Genomic DNA, 24439 nt, shown 5'->3' on the forward strand with positions numbered 1-24439 from the left:
ATGGTTCCATGATCTTTCACACCAAGTTTTCTCTCCCCACTCTTCACACGTCCTCAGAAACTTCCTCGTGGTTCCTCATACCTGCCACCCACCCTTTCCAAACACCATTTACCTCCAAGGAAGGCTCCAGCACCCTTCTGCCTGAGCAGGGTCTCTGCTGTGCCTGCTTCTGCACTCTTCTGATTGGGCTCTTCACTCCTGCAGTCATTACAATTTCCAATTTCCCACCCCCAGTTATTTCCTTTGACCTCATGCTCTCACCACCTCCATCAAACCCAAGCTGACAGGTTTGGGGTCACACGACTCACCACACTTCCAGGACAACATTCAACCCACAGGAAGAAGCAATACATCAAGAGTTTTAACAGGAAATTTAAAGCTATTGCTTCTCAGACCCACGAGAGTCACATTGTTGAGCTCTTCTGTGCTATCAGGAGAACCATAAATTTCCTTTAAAAGCAACTGAAAGCTCAGATGCTATCTGTGCCACTATGGTGAGCCTCTCGAATGGAGCTGACAGGGTCTTGGGGAGAACAGAGAAATACTGCTCGTCCTTCAATAAATCCCTACACGTTATCAGCAGCTATAACTACTCTCATTTTTATTTTTTTTTTCTGCCTAGGCTTCAAAGCACTTGGCAAATAACTGGAACTTGTGTTTGATAGGTGGGACATGCACAGACACCAAGCCTGGGAGCAGGTGGGAACCTCTGTCCATCTCTTCATTTGAAGAAACTGTAGCAACTAATTGGAAAGGCAAAAGAATCTTTGTGATCATTCAAAACCCAAAGAGTGGGGGGAAAAAAACAAAAAACAAAAAAAAACACCCAAGCCCTACAACTGGCTGAGAGAGCTTGCAGGGCTTTCCAGAACACACAAGGACTAGGAGGCAGCAATGAAGTCATGTGGCTGCTATTCCATGCCATGCAATGAAACCCTACTGCTTGCTCTCAGAGAACATTTTAGATCCAAAATAGAATGAGTTTCAAAAGCAGTCCAAGGGATTGAAGGAGAAAAGGCTCATTGAAGAGACTGAAAATGCACTGCTCTGGTTGCAACATCAATTCCAGGATATCCTCCAGAGGTGGCAGAGAGGAAAGCACTGCTCCCAGGGCAGCTCTCGTGCTCTGCCACCTGAAAGGTATTTTAACCCCAAAGGGCTGATGCTGGACATGAGGTCTGACCAAGAGAAGCCATTCTCACACATACAGAAACCACAGAATGATTTGGGTTGGAAGGGACCTCAAGGATCATGAAGCTCCAACCCCCACCACAGGCAGGGCCACCAACCTCCACATTTCATAGCAACCCAGGCTGCCCAGGGCCCCATCCAACCTGGCCTTGAATAGTCATGGCTCTCACAGTCACACCCTTCAGTTAAGTCACAAAATGTGCCCATTGCACAGACGGGACCCCCAGCACAAGTGCAGTGCTGCTCTTTGTGATAGGACCAACAAGCATAGAAAGCAGTTGGAAGCCTGGTGACCTCAGCACCACTCTGTACAGTGCTGGGAGAGTTGCTAAAACAGCAGCCATACTAATGCTCAGCCATCCTCCCAGCCCAACCTCAAGATGGTAGCACCATATGTTAACAGACTTAGACATCACCCATAGGTGAGGGCATCTGGTCCTGCTTTCGGGGACCAGATCCAACTTCCCAGCATGGATCAGGTGCACATAAGGCTGCATGTGGAAGGCCAGGGGTCTGCAGAGCTCCAACCAACTGGTTATCTGAACCATTTTCCTGTAAAGTCTCGATTATATTCTTTATTTAGCACTTATGTAACAGGATGGGAATGTTAATGTTCAGCCTTCCGAGCTTCACAGTGCTGTGCTTCATGCCGAGAAACAATGTGCCTTAAAATAATCTTCAATTTGACTTCTCTCCTTGCTGTCTCTCCCTGGAGACTTGAGAAAGGACTTCTCGGAACTGATTTACCTGAAATGTGTACGGATAAGAAACCTTCAGCTCACAGCTGCTCTAGTGAGCGATCCCATTCACGTGCTATAAAAAAACCAACATGCTGAACTCGTGCAACTTTCCCCATTGCCATTTGTTTAAGCAGCATGATATCATTCCGTGCATTTTTATTCAATTCACACAGAATGAAAGCTATTTCCCTGTGATAAAGGAGCGTGTCATAGCCAATTCAACAAGACCTACTGACTGCAGCAAGAAACAGGGGGAAAAAAAGCCTCCGTCCCTGGAGGTGTTCATGGCAAGGCTGGATGGGGCCCTGGGCAGCCTGGTCTGGTATTAAATGGGGAGGTTGGTGGCCCTGCCTGCAGCAGAACGGTTGGAGCTTCATGATCCTTGAGGTCCCTTCCAACCCTGGCCATTCTGTGATTCTATGAACAAAACACGGTGATGTAGGTCTCACTTCTTCCACAGCACATTCAGTAATGAAGCAATGACTGATGGCACCCTAAGAGCACAGCAAAGTTCTTCAGACCCCAAAGCTGGACATAAGAGACAAGGCATAAAAATGCTGGCAGTGCTGGAGCAGCAGGGAGGGCTGTGCTCCACACAGCTACCTCTACAGGGGAGCCCATCCTTCAGCACAAAGCAGGGACACAGATAGTCTTCCTGATGAATCATGGAATGAATTATAGATTGGCCTGGGTTGCAAAGGCCCACGTGAGTGCTCATCCAGTTCCAGCCCCTGCTATGTGCAGGTCACCAACCAGCAGCCCAGGCTGCCCAGAGCCACATCCAGCCTGGCCTTGAATGCCTGCAGGGATGGGGCATCCACAGCCTCCTTGGGCAACCTGTTCCAGTGCCTCACCACCCTCTGGCTGAAAAACTTCCTCCTCATATCCAACCTAAACCTCCCCTGTCTCAGTTGCATCTTCTCCAAAGCATCGTAATCCCATGAACAGTCACTCATTAGCCAGCATTTTAGACTCGAGAAGTTTCCCATTCACAGACCTAGCAAAGCAAACCATGCAGGACAGCAGCACCCCTCCCAGCAATACCATTACTCTGCAACAGACGTATGGCTTTCCTCCCACCTCAGCTCCTGAAGGAGCAGGAGTAGGCTGTCTAAGCCCAAATCTGAAGGCTGCAAATGAACAAAACATGTTTTCCAGGGTCACTGGATTAAATGAAGCCTTTCCAGGAGAGGCTGCTGCTGCTGCAGGGCTACACACAGTGCTCTGCCCTGACGGTACAGACAGCGCAGCATGTAAAGCCTCCACCTGCTTGCCACTTAATTTAATGCGCTGCTTCTGCAAGGTATAAAAGGCTGCTTTACCTTCAGGCAAGTGTTCAGGTTGGCGAGATGGAAGTCTGAATCTAAATCCCATTAGCAAATAAGAGGATCTACATACAAAGGGCCCCACGCAGCAGCACGTTGTGCAGTTCTCCCTGCTCCGAGTCTTCAAGGACTTGTGCTGCACCTCTGGAAGCACTCTCTCTCATACTGCCATCAGTTGTACCTGCTGGGATTCATTTGAAAAAATAAACACACGCAGGACACACAGGAACAGGAGTTCCTGGGCTCTGAAGATAGCTCTAAAGGAAGCGAAGGTCCACAGCAGGTTTTCAAGGTCCCTGGAGGTGCTCAGCAACCATGGAGATGTGGCACTGAGGAACACAGTCAGCGAGCAAGGTGGGAGTGGGCAACACCTTGTAGAACCCCAAAGGGGCTTTGATGTGAGGGGACAAGAGCTGGTAGCCAGGCACCTTCAACTCTCAGTGGGCAAACGGGGTCAGGTGCCAGCCCTGCAGCCACACAGACAGACATTCTCACCCATGCTGGCTGTACAAGTTTCTATGTTGTTGGCTGTCTGAGCATTTAAATGCACTGGGCTGATTCAGAAAACACAGCCTACGTGACACACAGGAGCAGGAGCACAGGTAGCACAGATACTGTGGATGGTTCTAACTACAGTGGCTTGTGTGCATTTGACCACTTGCCATCTGCTGTGCTGCTCAAGGCACTTACAAGCCAGCAACCAACTCTGCCCTCCAAAGGTCATTGCTCAGGAGCCCTGCATTCCTCCAGAGCAGGTGTGGGCTCTAAGCACAGCCCAGGCACTGCTGCAAGGCTCACTCAAGGTGAGTTTCTGGGTGACCCAGATGAGAGTAAGAACAGGACATACTGGGCATTAGAGCCACAGACTGCAAAGCTGAAGCACTGCTGTTCACATATTGCTCCTGGGAGACCTCTGCCATCACCACAGGAAAGCTCTGCACTGATCAGACACCCACACCCCATCCAAACTCCTCTGTACCACAGGCATAAAGCACCAGGATCATCTCCTCCATAGCCTGAGGCTCTTCTCAGCAGCAGTCCTAATTAGTAATAATCCTCATCCATGCAGAGCTCACCGTGCTCTCCAAAAAGAGGTGAATATCCTTGTTTCTGTAAACAAGGGCACTTGGCCACATCGCTCCAATCAGAACCATGCTTAAAACTCCTCCATCATGCAAAAACCTTTCCCTCCTTTCACCAGCAGTAGAATCACAGAATGGCCAGGGTTGGAAGGGATCTCAAGGATCACGAAGCTCCAACCCCTCCACATCTCACAGCAGCCCAGGCTGCCCAGAGCCCCAGCCAACCTGGCCTTGAACACCTCCAGGGATGGACGGGGCATCCACAGCCTCTCTGGGCAGCTGTTCCAGCACCTCACCACTCTCTTTGTAAACAAGCTACAAATCAGTGCTTGTAAGGCAGAATTAACATCTCTAATTTCCTTCAGGGCTGGCTGCTGCTTTATTTCACTGCACTGGGTATTTACAGGTGGGCATCTGATACATCCCCATGCTGGGCTCAGCACAAAGAGCAACCTGCCTCGATGCTGAGCAGTGCTCAGTGCATCCAAGCTGCAGGCTCCACAGCTCAGAGCAGCAATGGAAAAAGTTGAGCACTGCACACATTGCATTGTTTCCCAGGTAAGGAAACAACTCAGGGTGCCGCTACATAAAACACTGTGTGGAGGATTAAAGTAGGGGACCCATTTCGGGATGCTCCCACCTGCATTTTCACAGCTACCATCATTTGGATCTCCTCAGCTCAGCCAGAACTCTTTGTGAGCACACACTGCAAATCTGGTCTCTGAAGAATAGGATAGAGACAGCCAGGAGAATCCAACTTAGTTGACAGGGCAGAAAACATGGTCAGGCTAAGAAAAGCTCTCACCAGCAGTATCAAAGCATGGGGATTGCTGGCAACATTCTTTATAATGAAGTATCTTATAAGTACCCTTTTTTTCCCCCTGCATTAAAAACCCTTCTGACATTTTAAGAGCTTTTACACAAAATGTAACATCTCTTGCTGGAAGTATAATCTAGCTTCTAAAAATATTGTGAGCCAAGAGGAGCCTGCTGGTCATTCCTTTATCCAGGTGGGGTTAATTTAAGAGCAGACTGAGTTTCAGCAGAAACAGCACAGCTTTTTGTGGAATCAGGTCTAACAGGAACTGTTGCAAAACCGCTGCAGCTTGAGGCATTCAGTAGGCTGCTCCCACAGCCCCATGCCTCCCAAAATGGTGATGGACAGATGTAAGTGGTTGGTTTAAGAGCTATCGCAGCAATAACTGAGCCAGCCATGTCTGCACTCTGTGCCTGTGCAGCACAGAGGGCGCGGGCAGGAGGGCACTGAGCACATTCTGTCACGGCCTTGGAGGAAGCCACCAGATGGTGGTGATACTCAAAGGGTGGTGAGGCACTGGAACAGGTTGCCCAAGGAGGCTGTGGATGCCCCATCCCTGCAGGCATTCAAGGCCAGGCTGGATGTGGCTCTGGGCAGCCTGGGCTGCTGGTTGCTGACCCTGCACACAGCAGGGGGTTGGAACTGGGTGAGCATTGTGCTCCTTTGCAACCCAGGCCATCCTATGATTCTATGAGAGCAGCATTAAGGAGCGCACAGCATTCCTGAATCCAGATGTCATAGGACATCTGCCAGATATCCAGACTGCTTGCTTACTTCCCACCTCACCCTGCTGAAGGTTTGCAGGTTTGCTCTGTATTTCTTTGATGCTTCCAGGAGATGCTCCAGGACCATCCAGAAAGCCATCCTCCCTTTGATTCCCACTTCTGTAATCCTCATTTTCACCACACTAATCACCTGGCTACAGGTGTGCTAGAGAGTGCTGCTCCTCACCCCAACACCAGCACTGGGCTGTGTCTCCCTGCATGCTCCCAAGGAGATGCTCTGGGGGTCCCACACCTGCTGCCACCTGGGAGTGGGAGTCATTGTCCCTGGTGATGTTATGGGGCCACAGAGGTGGAAGCCTGGATGTGTCACACGAGGCTGGGCTCCCCATTCCCTGTGGGAACAAACACAAGGCAACAGCACTGGAGTGCTCACAGAAGTGCTGGCATGCACAGCAACCAGGCTCAGCCTAAAGCAGGGAGATGAACTTGAAAATTCAACTGAAATTCAACACATCAAACCCAGAAAGTGGTTATTTTCTGAACTGATCCCCCGGACCTGTGTTAACTGCAGCTATTGCAAGGATAAGGAGAGAGATACATATTCACTCCTGACAAGCACACAAGCGGTAACTGGAAGCGTGCAACAGGACAGCTTTACATTTCAGTTTATTTGGGTTTCATCATTTCATAACTCTTTCAATATCTGCAAGCTTAGTGCTGCTGTTACTGGGCTGCTCTCCTTATCCCACATAATACCCTGACCATACTGTACTGATTTATTACATTATTGCACTGCTAAGGCATAGGATTGCCCTGATCACATACAGCATTTCCACAGAGGTGCTCAGAACAAGAAGCTGAAAGGACTTCAGCAATGCAAAAGACAATGGATTCCATTGAATTACTGCATTGGCACATGTCAATACCAATTTTTCCTTGGAATAGCATGAGAAAGTCTTTATCGATAAGCTAATTAGAGCACACACTTAGCACTAACCACTCATCTGAGCCAGATATCCAGACTGCTTGCTCACTTCCCACCTCACCCTGCTGAAGGTTTGCAGGTTTGCTCTGTATTTCTTTGATGCTTCCAGGAGATGCTCCAGGACCATCCAGAAAGCCATCCTCCCTTTGATTCCCACTTCTGTAATCCTCATTTTCACCTCCCTATTTAAAACCACAAGCTGATAAGCCTTTCAGAGCCCCACGCATCTTTCAGCCTTCCACCTCCTTCGTTGGTTTTTCTTTTTAGCTGATAACCAGTGGGAAATGCTCCTCTGGACCTTCTGGAAAGCACCCTGAGGAGGCTGCAAATGGGTCACAGCTCACCCCACACTGGACTCCATGAGCCACAGGGCTGCTGGTATCAGCTCACCTGCATTACGAAGGCTGAATCATTTTCTACTGCTTCCTACACTAATGAACGCTGCTTTTGTTTCTTCCCCTCCCCCCAATCCAAACACAGCCATGACTGTTCCATAAGGACACGCTAATTATTATTATTTACATCGCAATGAAAGCTTGGAAACCCTGCCAGGAGCAATCCAGCAATCCCACTGCGACAGGTGATGCACGAACAGCACACTCCCACCCTCAGGGCTTTGCAGACCAAGAACATTTGTCTCTTAAAGACCAACACAGCTCTGTTCTCTGCCCACTGCTAAAGCTCACTGCTTTCTTGGCTCACACCTCCACATCCATCTCTCCCCTGCTCTTCTCATCCTACATAGCCCCAAAGATCTTGGCAGCACATCCTCCGTATGGCTTTTAGAATGGTAAACCACCTTCTGATGGTCAGACTAGATGATCCCCTGTCTTTTTCAACCTTAATGATTCTGTGATTCTTTCCAGACACTGAAACACCTCTCTCACCTCCTCCTGCACAGACCCTTTGGGAGCACCCACCAGAAGACCCACACCAAGGTCCAGGCACAGGCAAGAGACTATGCAATTTGCCCCATACACAGCTTCGAGAGTTTTGTTTTAAGATCCAGTGCTTTAGGTAATTTTTATTAACATTTTAATGAGTGATAAACACAGCCTTGCAATTAGGGAGTTAATGACACTGCTGCACATTTAAGCTGTAAAATACACTTCCTGCTACGAGCAGCTGTAAACTGGAAATTTTAATTGATAAAAAACAATGCTGAAGCCATCTCAGTTCTGCAATTGGTTTCGTTCTTCTATGAGTGATCTCATAATCAAAACTTCTCTAACCCCAAAAGCAGAACAACAGCCCTCAGCATCCCAGCTGTGTGCCGTGCTGGTGGTACAGCAAAGGACCAACTCCAGGCTGCAGAGGTTGGTTTGACAGGATGGGACCCCACACAGTTCATCATCAATGGGCTTTGAGAAAGACATGGCCAAGACAGGAGGCAGACAGAAGAGCTAACAAAAACCAGGGAGCCAAGGCTGCAAGTTTAAGACCTTAAGGCCCGTGAGAACCCCACAAGATCACCCTCAACAACTACTGCATCTCATTTGCTCCACCAGCACAACTGTATGCTTCCAGCATGACCGAGCCAGGCACACATTCGTATGGGAACATGATTTTCACAGAATTGCATGGAGAATTTGCACAGGGAACATCCAACACCCATTTCTAGAAGGCAGAAGGTCCAGCTCTACCTTCTGGACTCTTAGGTCAGACAGCCACACAAATGCTATGCCCAAGAGGACTGTCATCAGCTAACACTGCTCAGAAGAAAATTAAATAAAGCACTGGCTCCTTCTATGTAATGCTTTATAAGCTGATATCTGCAGAACAAGCAAGAAAGTGCTGTATTTCCAACATATACATTTGCCATTTGCAAGGAAGAAAGGAGCACAGATTCACTCCTGCAAGAGCAGAACTGCTGAGGCATTAGAGGTGTATGAAATAAAGACAATCTCAGCTAAGAAAGCTAAGGTGCAAGCAGAACACCTGGTGGGTTTTCATCAAATCAGGATTCCTTAATGCAAAGTATTGCCTCGGCTTAGGCTTCATGGGAACATGAAGGCAAAGCCCCACATAATAAGGTCACCATCAGCTCAACCCACTGCACATGAGACCCCACATGACATTACCCATATTTGCCGTCATCTGAAGAAGCAAACTGCATTACCTCACCCCCCATCTGCCCACCTGTACTTCCACCCCATATCAGAAACAGGGGCAGAGGAGAAAGGTTAGCTCTTACTCCAAGTACACTGCAACCAAGCAGTGGCACAAACAAGGAACAATCACCATTAGGGGCTCAATGCATGTGGACCAGTTGAAGACCACAGAGCAGTGACACATCGTGATGCGGATGCACTGGATGGAAAAATGGCTGCCACAGTGAAATCATGAAAAAAGGCAGTCCTCCTCACCCACTGCCTTGGCATGGAGAGACTTTGTGGTCAAAGAAGCATTTCCAACCAGCAGCTACCAGAAGCTTCCATCAGCCCTGCAAGGAGCTGCTCATGGCACGTCTGCACTGCCCAGATCTGCTTCACCCAGCTGCCTTCACCCGGGCTCAGCAACGATGGGAATGACCCAGGCCTCCCATGGGATGTGAGCCACCAGGGCTTGCTGATAACAACCAACCACACAAACAGCAAAGCATTTTACTAAGATTCCCCCAGCCTGGCTGGTTCAACCCCATGCAGATGTGAGAACAGACAGACTTTTGCAGCACCCCAAGGAGTAGCAGATGGCCACACAGCTCTGAACCCTGGGAGAAAACACCACACATCCTCCCCAATCCCAGCAACAAGGAGTTTGCTGCACACAGAGGGAGGTTTTTTTGCACCAAGCACAAAAGCTGCAGAAGTTGTAATTGCAAGCATCTCCCTAAAGGAAACCTATTCTGAGGTCTGAGTCTGCCCCACCTGTGCAACACCCAGGTTGGTGCCTAAGTCTGCACTTCACCTCATGGCTCAGCCCAGCATATACTTCTATTACTTAGTTGAAAAGGTTTGTTTCTAACGCTCAGCCTTATCTGTGCATCACTTTTACAGCATATTATAACCCTTAAAGCAAAAATACCCAGAAATCACACTCCTTTCTCTGACTCATTTCCTTCACCAAGGAGAGGGCTCTGGTGGGGCTTCCATCAAGCACCAGATGGAAGGAAGGTCCTTTGGTAAAAATAGAGCTTAGTTGCAGGGTATTGGTTTTCCATTTGAAAAGCCCCTGAAGTTTGAGGACTCAACTTGTTTGAGCATGGAGTAGCCGTGGGCAGCAAAACGTTCTCTTTATGAGAATATTTAGTCTCAGTAGAAAAAAAGTCTCTTTTTATTCAGGTGCCTGAGGTAAAGCTTAGCTTTCCTATAAGGCAAAACAGGCATTAATTAAACTAATTAAAATGTGAGAGCTTCTGCCCACCACAGGAAGGGAGCATTCATGGCTTGCAAGTGAGAGACTCTTGGATCTGCCTGCCCACCTGGCGTGCATAGGAACACATGCTTGGCCAAGAGCACAGCACCTACAGAAGGCCTCAATACACCAACAGGAATCAAGTCACACCCCAAGAACGTGGGAAGTCATCATTTGTACATGTTAATATTTCAGCCCTGTTTTCTGCTGGCACAGCTTCCATCCACTAAGGGAGACTGCCAACATGTGCTCATCCACCAACTCTAGTAGCTCTTACAGCAGATTAGCTCATCAATTAATTGGGGTTGCAACACAACAGGACACTGTGGGCAACACAAAACCCAGCTGGTGTCATCAGACCTCACCTCTACCTGCAAAAGCAGCCTCAGAGTTAAGGAAAAAAGACTTATTTAGAATCATCCCCTCATACATCACCACAGCAGGAACCAGTGGCACAAGTACCACACGTTAAGAAACAACAAATTACTGGAAAAGACACATTTTTCGCATGGTTGGAGATCAACTCATTGACCACTGAGACCCAACGCAGGGAGCCTACTTGAGCAAGGGGGAAACCAGATGATCCCTTCCGAACCCTATAACTCTGTGACCTAAGACACAGACACAGCACACCAGGCATGGTTTGCCACTATATAAGTTCAAGTGGAAAACTTTTTCCTCCCCTCTCCACAAAATCTTTTCCCTCCCCACTAAAAAGAGCCAATTCCAGCACATCCCACAATCTCGTGACAGCATTACTGAACAACCAGAAAACATTCCAGAGTTTTGATACCCTTTAAGTGAGGCACTTTAATTTTTATTTAGTTCAAAATGTCTGTTTTAAAACTCCTTTCTGCTTTATATGAAAGCATATATGGAGGTTAAAAGAAAAAAAAAAAAAAAAACAACACAAACCACAACAAGCTCCAACACTTTTCCACTTTGTCAAAACACTGCGCCTGCCTGGGATGGCTCCCACAGCTCCTGAAGTTGCAGAACACATGTACATCTCCTTGCTGAGCCCAAGCACACCCCAGAGAGCCCTTTCCTGAAAGTATCACTTCATTTCTCCTTGCTGGATTCAGTCAAACCAGGCCTGGAGGCACCGACACAGCGCTGGGAGCAGAGCATCCCTACAACCCACCACAAAGCCCATCCCATGAGACAACAGAGGAACTGAACAACACAGCACAGCCACCTCCACAACCATGCTTTAATCTGTTTATGCATCACAGCTAAGAAAGTATTGGCTTCCCAGCACCCCTACCACCTCCCTCTACAGGCAAAGGAAGCATTTCAATGAAAGAAAAACTCACTGTTTAGAAGAGCAACCTGAACGCTCCAGCTTCACCAGCTTGCTCCAAGCCTGCTCACAGCCCTATGAGAGCAAAAGCCAGCTGCTAGCCTGGCCCTGCTTTAAATAATGATCACAATTAATTACAGCTGTGGGGCTGCAGACATGCCCTTTTACACCTCTAGAATCACAGAATGGCCAGGGTTGGAAGGGACCTCAAGGATCACGAAGCTCCAACCCCCCCCCCCACCACAGGCAGGGCCACCAACCTCCACATTTCATACCTGCCCAGGGCCCCATCCAACCTGGCCTTGAACACCTCCAGGGATGGACGGGGCATCCACAGCCTCTCTGGGTAGCCTATTCAACGCCCCTTGGAAGCAGCTCCACAACTGACTTTGTACTGGCAGCCTTGTTTGTGTGCAGAGTGGAAAGAGAGGTGCTGCTTCCAGGGGAGGAAGCAGCAGGGAAGTGGCTGATTTACAAAGTTTTGCCAGTAGGTACTGTGCTGTTTGGCACTGATATGGGGAAGAGAGGAAAAAAAACTGGAGAGTGGGGAACAGCTCAGGTTAGCAACTGAAATAACAAGCTGAAAATGGCAGCTGGGTGCTGGGGATGGTATCAGCTGCACCACATTGTGGAGTCCTCCCATGCCTGCACCTGGAGGACTCTGCCCCATCATTTGAGGACAAAACCTTTGCTAAATCAGCTACTGAGGCAGCTCTCTTGTTGGTCTGACCCTTGCGCTGCCATGCTGCCAAGAACTGCCTTATTGCTTTATATTCCATCAGTACAATGCAGAACAAAAGGGGGGAAAAAAAGCAATCCAACAACCAGGAGAGCAGAGTAAGTCCGCCTTCAGAAAAACAGCCATTAATCAGGTGGGCAGCCTGATGCACCATCAGTATCTTTTCCTCCTTCCATTTGGATGTACTTGCTTAGTTGCTAATTCACAGTCCCTGAGCAGTAATGATGAGCAGGATGTGATGGAGGTGGTGGTGTGATGGAGGGAGATGCGGTAGGGGCTCATGAGGGAACTGCCACCACCAGCCTCACCTCTTCTTCCCTTCCTCCCTCTTTTCCCAGCTGCAAAGAGCTGTTGTTGCGTGGCTGAGACTGACAATAGAAAGGAGTCACCACCCCTAGAGGTGCTCCAGAACCATGGAGATGTGGTACTGAGGGATGTGAGCAGTGAGCATGGTGGGGTGGGCTGGGTAAAGGCTGGGGATCTCAGAGGGCTTTTCCAACCTGAATGATTCTGTGATTCTAGGATCAGTGTTTTCAAGGAGTTTCAAACCAGTGCGCAACAGATTAAGCAACTAAAATGAATTACTTCAATTGCCAAATCATCACAATTGTGCTCAGCAAACATATAATCTTAATCCTTGTAATAAAGGTGGCAACCACACATCGGTCCCCATCCCAGCACGGTCACAGTCTTCTGCTTCTCTATGGAACAGAGCTGTGCAGGCATTGCCCATAACAAAACAGAGTAAAAGCAGTTTCTTAAGAAATAGCACAAAGAATAGAGACCTAAAATCAGCAGTATTTCTAAAACCTTCCTCCCAGACTGCTTGTGAAAGGCTGCAACCCATTATAGCTCCACTAACATCTTTTTATGTCATGTCATCTCTCCAGCGGGGAAAAATGCTTTCAAGTTCAGCATTCCACTTCCCTAGGCTTAAATATTCATAAAGCAAGAACCACACCAAGAAGGTTTAACTCCAGCTTGAGAAATGAGATGGGAAATGGGAATTTTGATCCAGGTGCTAACAGCCAGAGCTGCTGTGTGTATGCAAGGAAACCATTGGGAACACATTGTCCCCACATGAATGGGGTGGACACAGCTCCCATCCATTTCCAGGTCTGAACCAAGCATGGCAGCATACGTGCTAAATTGGTGGGATGAGTTCTTGTCATCAGCCTGTGAAGTGATTGCAAGGAATTAGAGACATGGCTTAGTGGGCATGGTGGTTAACAGTTGGACTCGATGATTTTAGTGGCCTTTCTAACTTTAATGATTTTATGGCTCTATGATCTATGAATGTAAGTCTCAGCGGGTTTACGTTCAAAGCTGTGATGGAGTTTTTCTGGCTGCATCCCAAGGTCTGAAGGCTCTGGGGCTGGTGCATCAAGGACCCATGGCTTCTGCCTTCACCAATCCAGCCCTGGGGCTGGCAGTGCTGGCCCCAGACCACCTCTCCCATTGTGTGGGACATGGCTGAGATGTTAAAAGTTTCACCCCTGCAAGATGTCCTCCAAGATCCCCAAGCCCAACACCAACCCACCCCACCATGTCCACTGACCATGTCCCTCAGTGCCACAACTCCACTGGTTCTGGAACACCTTCAAGGACTCCACCATTCCCTGGACAGCTGTGCCAGTGCTCCACCAATCTTTCTGAGGAGAAATGTTTCTTAATATCCAACCTGAACAAGTGACAAAAGTCTCTGCCCAAGTGACAAAACCATCCAAAGATGAAATCCACACAGTGCAGTAAGGCTGCCACCAGTGAACCCGGTTATAGAAACACCCCTCAGAGTCCATGGGATGCTCGGGTGTTCATGGCACCTGTGACCCCCCACACTATGGGATGTGACCTCACAGCAGGCCAGACACAGGCAGCCCAGAGGCCAGGAGTCTCATGCTCATAGAACCACAGAATGGCCTGGGTTGCAAAGGAGCACAATGCTCATCCAGTTCCAACCCCCTGCTATGTGCAGGGTCACCAACCAGCAGCCCAGGCTGCCCAGAGCCACATCCAGCCTGGCCTTGAATGCCTCCAGGGATGGGGCATATGCTCATATCTGATGGGTGATCCCAGGGACACGCTGGGGTGCAGGTGCCAAGCAGAGCCAAGGGGCCTTGGGATGGTGAGAAGGAGGTTCTTTATCACGGCTCTTTGGAGAGCACTGCAGGCACGCAAGGGTACAGCTCACAGCTACAGAGAGAAGCGTGTGTTGAAACCCAGCTCATGTTTCCTCGCCTAGCAATCCTGCCTTGACTTGTGTTTAATAATCTTCCTGCTTTCCAGCAGGACCGAGAAGGGCAGCCCTCATCCTCAATGCCTCTGCAGCCCCCCTACAGGGCGCCCCACACACCTCTGCCCCTTTGCTGCCAGCAGGACTGGGATACAGAGGTGTCACCACCATACCCAGACCTTCCAGCCCTTCCTTCCTACACTGAGCTCTCCACCAGCATATTTCATACACTGTACTCTGAAGGGTACACGGTGTTTTAATCATGTAATGTAGTAATAACATAATTAAAGTCCACACCATTTCCTAAGTAACATATATTACTCCAGTCGTTGCTTTGATATATTAAAAATAGATTAACTGGTTCCCAAAGCTTGAGGCCAGGCAAGACAGTGGGTCTCATACTGACCTCCCACCAGCCACGCTGCCCCCAGCAATCCCACCTACGCTAATGGAAGAAGAAACATTTGTATGTTAAAGATGTCATACATCCAGCACATCTCCTGCTGAGCTCCTGCAACAACACAGACATACACAGAAGAAGGATGGTAGAAAGGCAAACGGGGGGTTCTCAACTCGTGGGGACACAGCATGGCTTCAAGCGAGGAGCAGCACTGCTGAATTCCCATCAGAGACCAAGGGAGCTGCCCTGCCTTGAACATCCACCCTCAGATGTTCACCACTGTTTTTCCCCCAAAAGAGTCTTTTCCAGGTTTAAGAAAAGATGGGAACGCATAGATGCTGCCCCAGGGGAAGAGATGTGCTGCAGAAGAAATGGAGCCCTACAGGAGCATGCATATGTCTGCGTGCCTATAGAGGCTGGCACTGCAATGCATGCACAGAGCAGACCATTCCTTCTCCAAAGCAGGTACCCAAAATGCTGAAGAGAGTGAGCAACACAGCACCGAGCTTTAATCATTCATCTGCTTCCTTCCTCCCCAGCACTTCATCTGACTGATTCTAATTAAACTGGATTTTGCTCTTCCGAGCCAGGAGAGCTTTTGTTTTATTTGTTCAAAGACTGTTTCCTTGCCACCCGATTTCCTCCAAATCTCCCTCACAGGGACTCAAAGGCGGCGATTTCATCACCTCTGCCAAGAGCATCAGCTGCTGCCTGGCGGGCGAGAAGCAGCATGGAGAGCTCACTGCGTGCTGGGGGATCGCTGGGAGCCACCACCACATGCCTGATGGAAGAGATGTGCCATCCCAATGGAAGGGTCTCCATCAGCTCTGCAGGGCTGGAGTCAAGCCTAGTGTTGTTTAATCTCCATTGCTTATTACACTTCTACTACAGAGAGTTTTCAGTCTTCCATCTTTTAGAGGATTGGCACAGGTTGCCCAGAGAGGTGTTGGTTTCTGCACACACCCACAGTCAGGGGATGGGCTCTGAGCACTGATGGAGCTGTGGGTGTCCCCGTGCATTGCAGGGAGTGGGACCAGATGGCCTTTAAAGGCCCCTTCCAACTCGTACCACCCTGTGATTCTATGATTCTATTTCCCTTAGCCTCAATTTATTGCCTCCCAGTGCCCCAAATCACATCCCCAGGCTGCAGGATGCTGCCCAGCTCCTTACCTGCAAGCATAGCACCATTCCTGACACCTCAGCTGTGAGCAGAAGCGACGGCCACCTCCATACCTCCATACCTCCATACCTCCACATGCCCTGAGCTTTGGCTGCCAGAGCTGCAGTGCTGCTCAGCCTGCTGCAAATCCAAATCCCTGCATGAACACCTGCAGCACACAGGCAGGAGGACACACCTCTCTGGTGCTCGGTTAAAGAGTTAAAGCTGTCCTGGAGCAGTGGGCTCCTGCAGAAGCTCCTGGAGCAGGCACACAGCTGCAGGGCAGCACCAGTCCCTGCAGCACCGCATAATTCCTGCCCTGTTCCTGGGGCCGCAGTGCTGCCCGTGCACAATCCCAGCACTGTGCAGGGCTGGCCCAGCCCACACAACGCCCGCATTCACTGCCATGGAAATGCCCTCCGTCCCCACGCATCTGGGGCTGCTGACCCTTCCCTTTGTAACATGGAAAACGCTCTTAGTTTAAGTGTCGGGGTTTTTTTTTTTCCTTTTCTTTTTTTTCCCCTTCTTTCATCCTTCTAATCCACTTGTTGGACCAGGCAAGCGGTAGGGAAAGGGAAGGGCAGTGGCATGCCAGCTCTGCCAGCCCAAAGCTGGCAGTTATAAATCCCCTCTGGATGGGGAGCGGGATGTCCCACGTGGTTGCATTACAGAGCAGCCGGGAGATCCCAACTGGCACACAGGACCCCACTGCCATCCCAGGAACACTGCAGAGCTGCATCCACCAGGCTGCAAGGTGCACTGCTGGGTTTCGGTTTCCCCGTTTCCCAAAGCTGCTCCTTTCCAACAGCCAGCTCTCCTCAGTAACATTTCCAAGCCGGCACAAGGAAGCAGGACGATCTCTCTGACATTTAACGTGATAAATACCCATGCGTGCAGGCACCAGCAATGAGAAGCCAGCTCGCTCCTGCAGCCACATCTGATGCCGTGTGCGTTCACCCCACGCCCCGAGCTGGCACAGAGCCCTGGGGAGATCTTCAAGCAGCCCCACACTGTGGCTCCTCGTGGCACTTAGGATCCGGAAGCACTGACAGCTGCCCTCATGGTTTCCACACCTGCAGGTGGGATGGGCTGGGCAGCATCTCTCACCTGTGGGCTGTTATAGGGAAGGGTATCGCCCATATGTGGCTCTGGCAGCCTGGTCTGCTGGTTGGCAACCCTGCACATAGCAGGGAGTTGAAACTAGATGATCTTTTTCAACCCAGGCCATTCTATGATTCTATGATTTCAGGGGTGGTGGCGGTGCATGGGGACCCAGGGACATCATGTGCCAGATCCAGGGCAGGTTGGCACTTGGAGATCGGACTCACAAACTCCCACAGCTTTGATGTGATGCCATTTATCTGCTTACAAATGCTCTGTGCACACCTCGGCCTTCTCAATGAGCCATTCTTTCTCTTGTAACTCTAAGTTTGTCGGGAGGATAACCATCATGTTCTGAATACTTACGTTTTCTGCTTTATTAACCGTGCAAGTCATGCATAATTTACACAGGAGGAGAACTGCACGCAGCACTTGGGTTCCTCTAAAGATTATTTTGCAGAATACAAGCTGGGCAGAGCAGAGCGGGGAGCTGGCCATCCTGCCTAGGGGCAGCAGATCTGCTCTGCCCGCATCCCCTGGCCCCATCACTCTGAAATCTGTTCCCAGCTCCATTCCCTGCTGTAAAAGCAGCCGACTTCCTAAGCGCAGCTTCGCCATTCAGAAGCAACAGAGGAAAGTTCGGGGGCAGACGCACAGCCAGACATCAGAAAACGTTCTATTTTTTGTACAAACCGGGGATAGAAATGCAGAGCGTTGGTTTGCAGTTAAATACCAAACTGCACCCACAGTGCTGCTGTGGATACACACACGGGTTCCCCTTCCCGGACCAGGGCTTGCCTTGCAAATCAAACTCGGAGCACCGACTCCCAAATACCCGATACCAAAATGCGTGTACCACAGTGGGATTTCAGAGGCACTGGCCATGCCCTGGATCTGGCAGCTTTCGGCAAAGCTCTGCCCATTGCAGACAGATCTCGGGAGAGCCGACAGAGAGCCACGAATTCACACAAAATGGGTTTCCAACGCAGCGCAGCCACACGCGGCTGAGCTCACAACGCTCCCCAAGCACTCACCCAACCCCAATACGGCGTTACGCTGTACAGAAAGGCATCGCGGCCAAACCAAAGTCCTGTGACAAACCCGCCCGTCACTTTGAGTACACACGGATGCGCTCAGCCTGGGGCAGGAGCTGCCTTTCCCGCAGCCCGAGATGTGCCCGAAGCTCTATCCCATCCGCAACGGTGCCGTTCCATCGCATCCACCGCTCCGCGCTGTGCGCCGGGAGGGCAGAACCCAGCGCTCCGCCGCCGAGAGCCGCACGTTGGCGCAGGCACGAAGCCTCGGATATTTTCGGTGATACTGAATATCAGTCAAAAAATAAAAAAATAAAAAATAAAAAAATCAAGAAATAGGAGCGGAAAGGGGAGCGAGTACAAAAAGTACATCTTCGAGCCGGGGGTGGCGAACCAGGAGCTCGGGCTGAATTCACCGAGTCCACCCGACACCCATCGCCGGAGCTCAGCTCGCAACAGCTCCGCGCGGCCGCCGCTTACATAACCCCGCCGCCGGGCCGGGGGCCGCGCACCGGGCGGCGACCGACCCCTTCCTCTCCCCCGTGCTCCCCGCCTCCGGCTTCCACCGGCGATCCGCCAAAACGGGGCCAGCCCGACCCGAGGGAAGGTTGGAGGGGGGGGCGGGGTAGAAGAAGGACAGCGCGAGGGAACGAGCGAACCCGCGGCTCCGGGGAGGTGAACCGGCGGAGCTCTCCGCACCCCGCGGTGATGGGAGCGGGGCAGGGGACGCGCATCCCCGCGATTTGCAAGTCACTGCCCGGAGCTGGGGGTGAGATGGCGGTTCCAGAGGAGCGCTCCCCTCCTCCGCGCCGCTCGGCCGCGAGCACCGCGCGCCCCCGGCGGAGCGCGGCGAAGTTTGCGCTTTTCTCCCCCACCCCTCGCTGCGCGACCGCGGGCGGCCCGGAGCTGTGCTGTTAACAAGTGCGTCGGGGCCAGGCACGCGGCGGTGCCCCCCCGCCCCATCCCAGCCCGCATCCCACGGCCCGCATCCCACCGTGCCCGCGCGGTGTCAGCGTCTCATGGCAACGGCGCTGCCTCCGCCGGCTCCCGCGGCGCTCGGCGGCCGCACGGGGATCACCGCACCCCCCGGCTCCCCCCAACCCCGCGTCCATCCCCGGCCACTGAAGCGACAAGGTCACTACTCGCCCCGCACTCACCGTACACCCCTTGCCCGGAGCTGCCCTCCAGCAGAACCGTCAGCAGCCCCAGCAGCCCGATCGCTACATCCATCTTCACGTGAGCATCCACATATCCAGCCCGGCGGTGGGGGGGCCGCGGGGAGGGGAGCGAGGCAGCGCGAAGCCCTCCGGAGCCCCGCGCTCCGCTGCGGCCGAGCCGCGCACGCCCGCGCAGGCAGGGCGGCTGGGGGCAGGCGGCGGGCACCGCTCTGCTCTTCCTCCTCCTCCTCCTCCTCCTCCTCCGCCTTCTCTTCTTCCTCCTCCTCTTCCCTGCGCAGCGGGCGGCGCGGAGCGGTGCGGAGCGGCGCGGGCCGAGCCCCGCTCACAGCCCCCTCAGGGCTCCGGCCGCCGCCGCCGCCGCCTCCCGGGGCCGCCGAGAGCCTCCCGGGGCCGCCGCAGCCTCCCGCGCCCCGCGGCCATCAGATGCCATCGCAGCGCCGCGGTCCCCGCATGATGCGCGGGGCCCCCCGCGCGGCGCGGAGGAGGGGGCGTCCGGGGGTGGGCGCGGGGCCGCGGAGGTGGGGCCGCGGAGCTGGGGGCCGGCCGGGCGCGCAGCGGGCAGCCCTCGGCGCTCAGCGCGCCTGCGGAACGGCGGCCGGGCCCATGGCGGGGGCGGCGGGGGTCCTTCTGCCGCGCGGTGGTTGCGCGAGCGCGAAGCTCGGGCGGCCGTGTGCCGTCACGTTGTGCTGCTATACGTGCCGGCTGCCGGAGCCGGGGAGCCGCAGCCCGGCGACGTCAAAGCTGCGTGGCTGGCTGCCGCGCGCCTTCCTCCGCCTCCTCCTCCTCCTCCTCCTCCTCCGCCGCCGCCTCCCGGGTCCCCGCGGCTCCGCCACCGCCGCCGGGTGCGCAGGGAAGCGGGCGGTGCCGAGCCGGAGCGCCGCGCCGCGCCCGGAGATGGGATGCACGGAGCTGTGCGTTCAGCCTCAGGATGCGCGGAGCGGAGCGGTGCGGTGCGGTGCCCCCGCGGACCACGCTGCGCTCCGGTGCTGCGCGGGGCCGACGGTGCGGGGCGCGCTGCGCTCGCTCTGACCGCGCGCTCCGCTGCGGGGCGGGTTGCGGGGCTGGGGGCGGCACGCCGCGGCTCCCCAGCACCCCCCGTCGGCACCGGGTAGAGCTCCGGGCTGTGCTCTCCCGGGGACGTGCGGGAAGTGCGCTGGTGAAGGGTCTCTCTTGCCCCCGTTTGCCTCCGAGGGCTCGTCGGGAAGTGGCTGGCCGTGTCCGCGTTCCTTCTGGTTTGGTTCCTGTGATTGCACTAAAACCATGGGCGCCTTGAGGCAGTTCAACTTAATGCGGGCGAGGAGGCTTAGGATCTGCCCCATCACATTAGCACGGCAGTGAGCGGCAGAGCAGGGCTTGGCCTGCAGTCTTAAAGTGTGGCAGTCTGGGCATGTACGGTTGCATTCAGTTTCCTCCCCTGCCTGCATCAGTTAAGGATTAGCGCTCAAGGCCAGGACCAAGTGATGTGCTCTAGAGCAGTTGCACTGGCAGGGTTTCTTATGACCCCTCTGGCGTGAGGTGGGACAGTGCTAACAGAGCTTGGACATAGAATCATAGAATGGAACAACAGAATGGGTTGGGTTGGAAGGGACTCAGAGGATCATCAAGTTCCAAACCCCTGCTGCATGCAGGGCTACCAACCTCCACATTTCACAGCAGCCCAGGCTGCCCAGGACCCCATCCAACCTGGCCTTGAACACCTCCAGGGATGGACAGGGCATCCACAGCCTCTCTGGGCAGCTCTTCCAGCACCTCACCACTCTCTCAGGATCTAGAGAACTGATTCTGTGTCCAACCATTTCTTCTTCCAATAGAAAACCAAGTTACTGGGGATTCACGGATGTTTTCTATTCTGGCTGAAGGCTGGGAAGGCTTGCAGAGATCCAACCTGGTATGTAGACACACACTAAAATCCATGTGGTTGTTGCTTTGTTAGTAAGACTGGCAAATGCAGGGTGGTGCCTCCAGCTGTGCTCATACCGTGGGACAGTTGGTGTGTGTGCAGCCCTGCTTTGCATCCCTGGGTGGGCATCAGCAAAGGTTGCTCTGTGCAGGGCACCAGGCCAGCATGTTTCCTTGCTATAGACATGTACTGGAGAAAACAGCAGAGCCTCACCAACAAGCTTCTTACTTGACCATAGGATGTTACAGCACAGTGTAGATTTTCTCCCACTTCATGTGCAAAAAGTCTTGTGGGTGTGATGGAGCCCTGTGTCCAGAGTTGAAGGACTTCCAGGTTGTGGCTCACGCAGCACTGAGGTATCTGGGAGGAGGGGAAGCAGGGTGGTACCTCCCTCCGGGGTGGTAGATCTGGCTATCCCAAAGCACAGGCACTGCTGGAGGATGAAAAGTGCCCCTCTTTGCCCATCTTTCACTTGTAAGAATTTGGGGGCATCCGCATCAGTAGATCTCCGCAGATGGCAGCACAGCCTTCATTGGATTGCATTCAGTTGTTTGTTGCCTTTTGTCTTTTCTCTGCCTGAAGCCAACCTCCAGCCCTCTCTGTGATGCCATGCACCTTCAGAACTACCTTGATGTGACAGCTTTGCCACATTTTCTGGGCTTTGGTCAACCCAACCCAGGTCAGCCATGCACCCAAGGCTCTGCCCCCCCCCACTCAGTCTCCTTAATCCCACAGCCAGCAGATCTACAGTGTCACACATGGGCCTCCTCCAGAAGCCTTTTTGACCCTGTGGAGATGCTGTGCATTTTCTTCACCCATAAGGCCCATCTGTAGCAGGCCCTGTCCTGCTGGGGATGCTTCTCAGGAGGTGGATATAAGGGAAAGACCTCCTTATCTACGTTCTGGTCTGCGTTGCAGGTTGAAAATCAGTAACTCCAAAAGGAGTTTCTGGACCTGACACTGTTAACTTCAAGATCGTTGCAACTCAGACACACATTATTGGGTCCAGAGGACTGAAACCATTAAGTGGTTGCTGCTGTACCCCGTGGAACAGCCATGAGAAGGAGCTCAGCGTTGTGTTAGCATGCTGTTGGCACTTGTTCTTGGAAGTTGGGGCTGCAGTGCTGCAGAGGCTGAGGCACCACTAAACCTTCCCACAAAAGCACTGAGATTGAAATTCGTGGAAATCACTCAGGGGTTGAAATTAAACAGGCACTTAAATTTCTGTGGGTTAAGTGCCCAAATGATATTCCCTGAACAGTGCCACGTCTGGCGTGGCTTTTTTAGAAGTACCTGATTGATTTCAGAACGTTTAAACGTTACTGCTTTTGCAAAGGTCTGCAGGGAGAGGTAGAATCATAGGATCATAGAATCACTAAGGTTGGAAAAGGCTTCCAAGATCATCAAGTCAACCCACCCCACCGTGCCCACTGCCCACATCTCTCAGTGCCACATCCCTATGGCTCTGGAACACTTTTCCAGGGTCAGTGACCCCACCACTCCATGGGCAGCTGTGCCACTGCATCACTGTTCTTTTGGAGAAGAAATCTGGCTTTCAAATCCCTTACAGCTTTCATTTATCACCAGAAAGGCTCACCTGTCACTTTTAACCCCAATACAAGGCTCTCTTTGGGTGCTGACCCCATCACCCTCAATGCACAGCCCTTCTGTGGGCACCCAGAGCTCTGCTGATCTGAGCAGGCATTTTGGTCACAGCGTGTTGTAGGTCCCTCGGCTGCAGGATGAAGTGTGGTAAATAAAATAAAACAAAATAAATTAAGCTGAATTAGGCTACCTGAATAACAAAAGATCTGGGAATGTAATGCTTCCAACAGCATAACCCCATATCCTCCACAGATTTCTGCCATGGGGCTGCTCACATTCTCTTGCTAAGATGGGTTTTGTTTTGAAAATTGAAACAGGCTCATTTAACAATGTTTAGGGCCAAACCTCTAAGGGGATGGAATTATTAGATAAATAACTAAGCGTGACGGACCCTTTAGACACACCTGTTATCTTCAGTGGTGCAGTTTAAGTCTCAGAACTGTTATAAATTACAGCAAACTACCTTATTTCAGGCTAAGTCTGCTCTCCAGGACTGGTGTGAATTGAGAAGAATCCTCCTGGCGTTGAAGAATTTACATGGGTGAGACGATCTGAGCCTGTGGTGGGAGATATGCCAGTCCAAGGCCAAATTAAATGTTACTGTGTGCCTTGGGCTTGCTCTCCTCAGTAGGTTTCCCTTTCCCTCAGTTCAAACCCTATTGCTTTTGGTGCCTTTGCACCCCAGGATGATGCTACTTCATGGCGTGGGTGATGCTCCATGGCTAAAAGTTGCATTCTGGGTTATTGCTCTGGATCCAGAGAGGTGGCTTCATGGACAGTGTCATGCAGCCTTCTTCAGCCTTACCTGGGCATGGACCACTGCCCAGTAAAATCTATGTTAAGGTCCATTTTACCTGCCTTAGTGACCAGGGTTGTCTCTGCTCACGCACTGTGTTTCACACCACCCTGAGGTCTTTTTTTTCCCTCTGTAGGAAGCTCCCGTGCTCACAACTGCCTGTGCTCAGTGAAGGGAGCCCTGCAAGCAGCCCTTACCTTAAATTTGGAACCCCAGCAGTGGACTGGGGCTGGGGCTGGCAGAGGCCATGGCTATGCTCTGCAGTGGGCACCAGCCACACCGTGGAAAGAAGTATTGTGAGCAGCTGAAACAAAGCCTGCATGTGTCCGCTGGTTGTTTTGTTTTTTTTTTTTTCCAACTCCTGCAGGGCAGAGAGACAGAAGCTGGCCTATGAGATGCTGTGTGTCTCAGCCCTCTCTCATCTGATGCGCCAGCAGGGAGGAGCAGCCATAGGGATGGAACCAGCAGTAGTTCTGCCAGAAACAGGGCTGGAAGTGCCCCCGGCTGGGGTGGCCATAAGGAACATTTATGTTTGGTAGGAACAGACGTAGGATGCACACAAGTTGCTGCTGCTGTACCGCTGCTTGCTTTTAGTTAATCTATGCAAGCCACGACCACCTCGAGGTCCCCATCTCCTGGCTCAGGAGGAAAGGAGGAGGTCCTCTTAGATCCCTATAAACACAGCTGTCCTATCCACTGCCTCGATGCCCCATGTCTTACAGGATGGGCCAGCTGGGTGTATGTAAACCCGCTGCGCTCAGACATACAACTC

General features: G+C 52.1%; 1 protein-coding gene across 3 annotated transcripts in view; it reads right to left on the reverse strand.

The window, feature by feature from the left end:
• Positions 1 to 20138, reverse strand: part of MDGA2 (MAM domain containing glycosylphosphatidylinositol anchor 2) — a 315342-nt gene extending 295204 nt beyond the window's left edge. For all 3 annotated transcript variants that reach the window (XR_014883814.1, XR_014883813.1, XM_085225899.1), the window contains exon 1: positions 19346 to 20138. Coding sequence is in view for 1 of the 3 variants with exons in the window: in XM_085225899.1 (XP_085082025.1) it covers positions 19346 to 19418 (73 nt within the window). In the remaining 2 variants the exon portion in view is untranslated. The remainder of the gene's footprint in view (positions 1 to 19345) is intronic.
• Between the last annotated feature and the right edge of the window lie 4301 nt (positions 20139 to 24439).

The sequence above is a fragment of the Meleagris gallopavo genome, chromosome 5, assembly GCF_905368555.1.
Source record: "Meleagris gallopavo chromosome 5, MGAL_WU_HG_1.1, whole genome shotgun sequence".
Taxonomy (NCBI): Eukaryota; Metazoa; Chordata; class Aves; order Galliformes; family Phasianidae; genus Meleagris; species Meleagris gallopavo.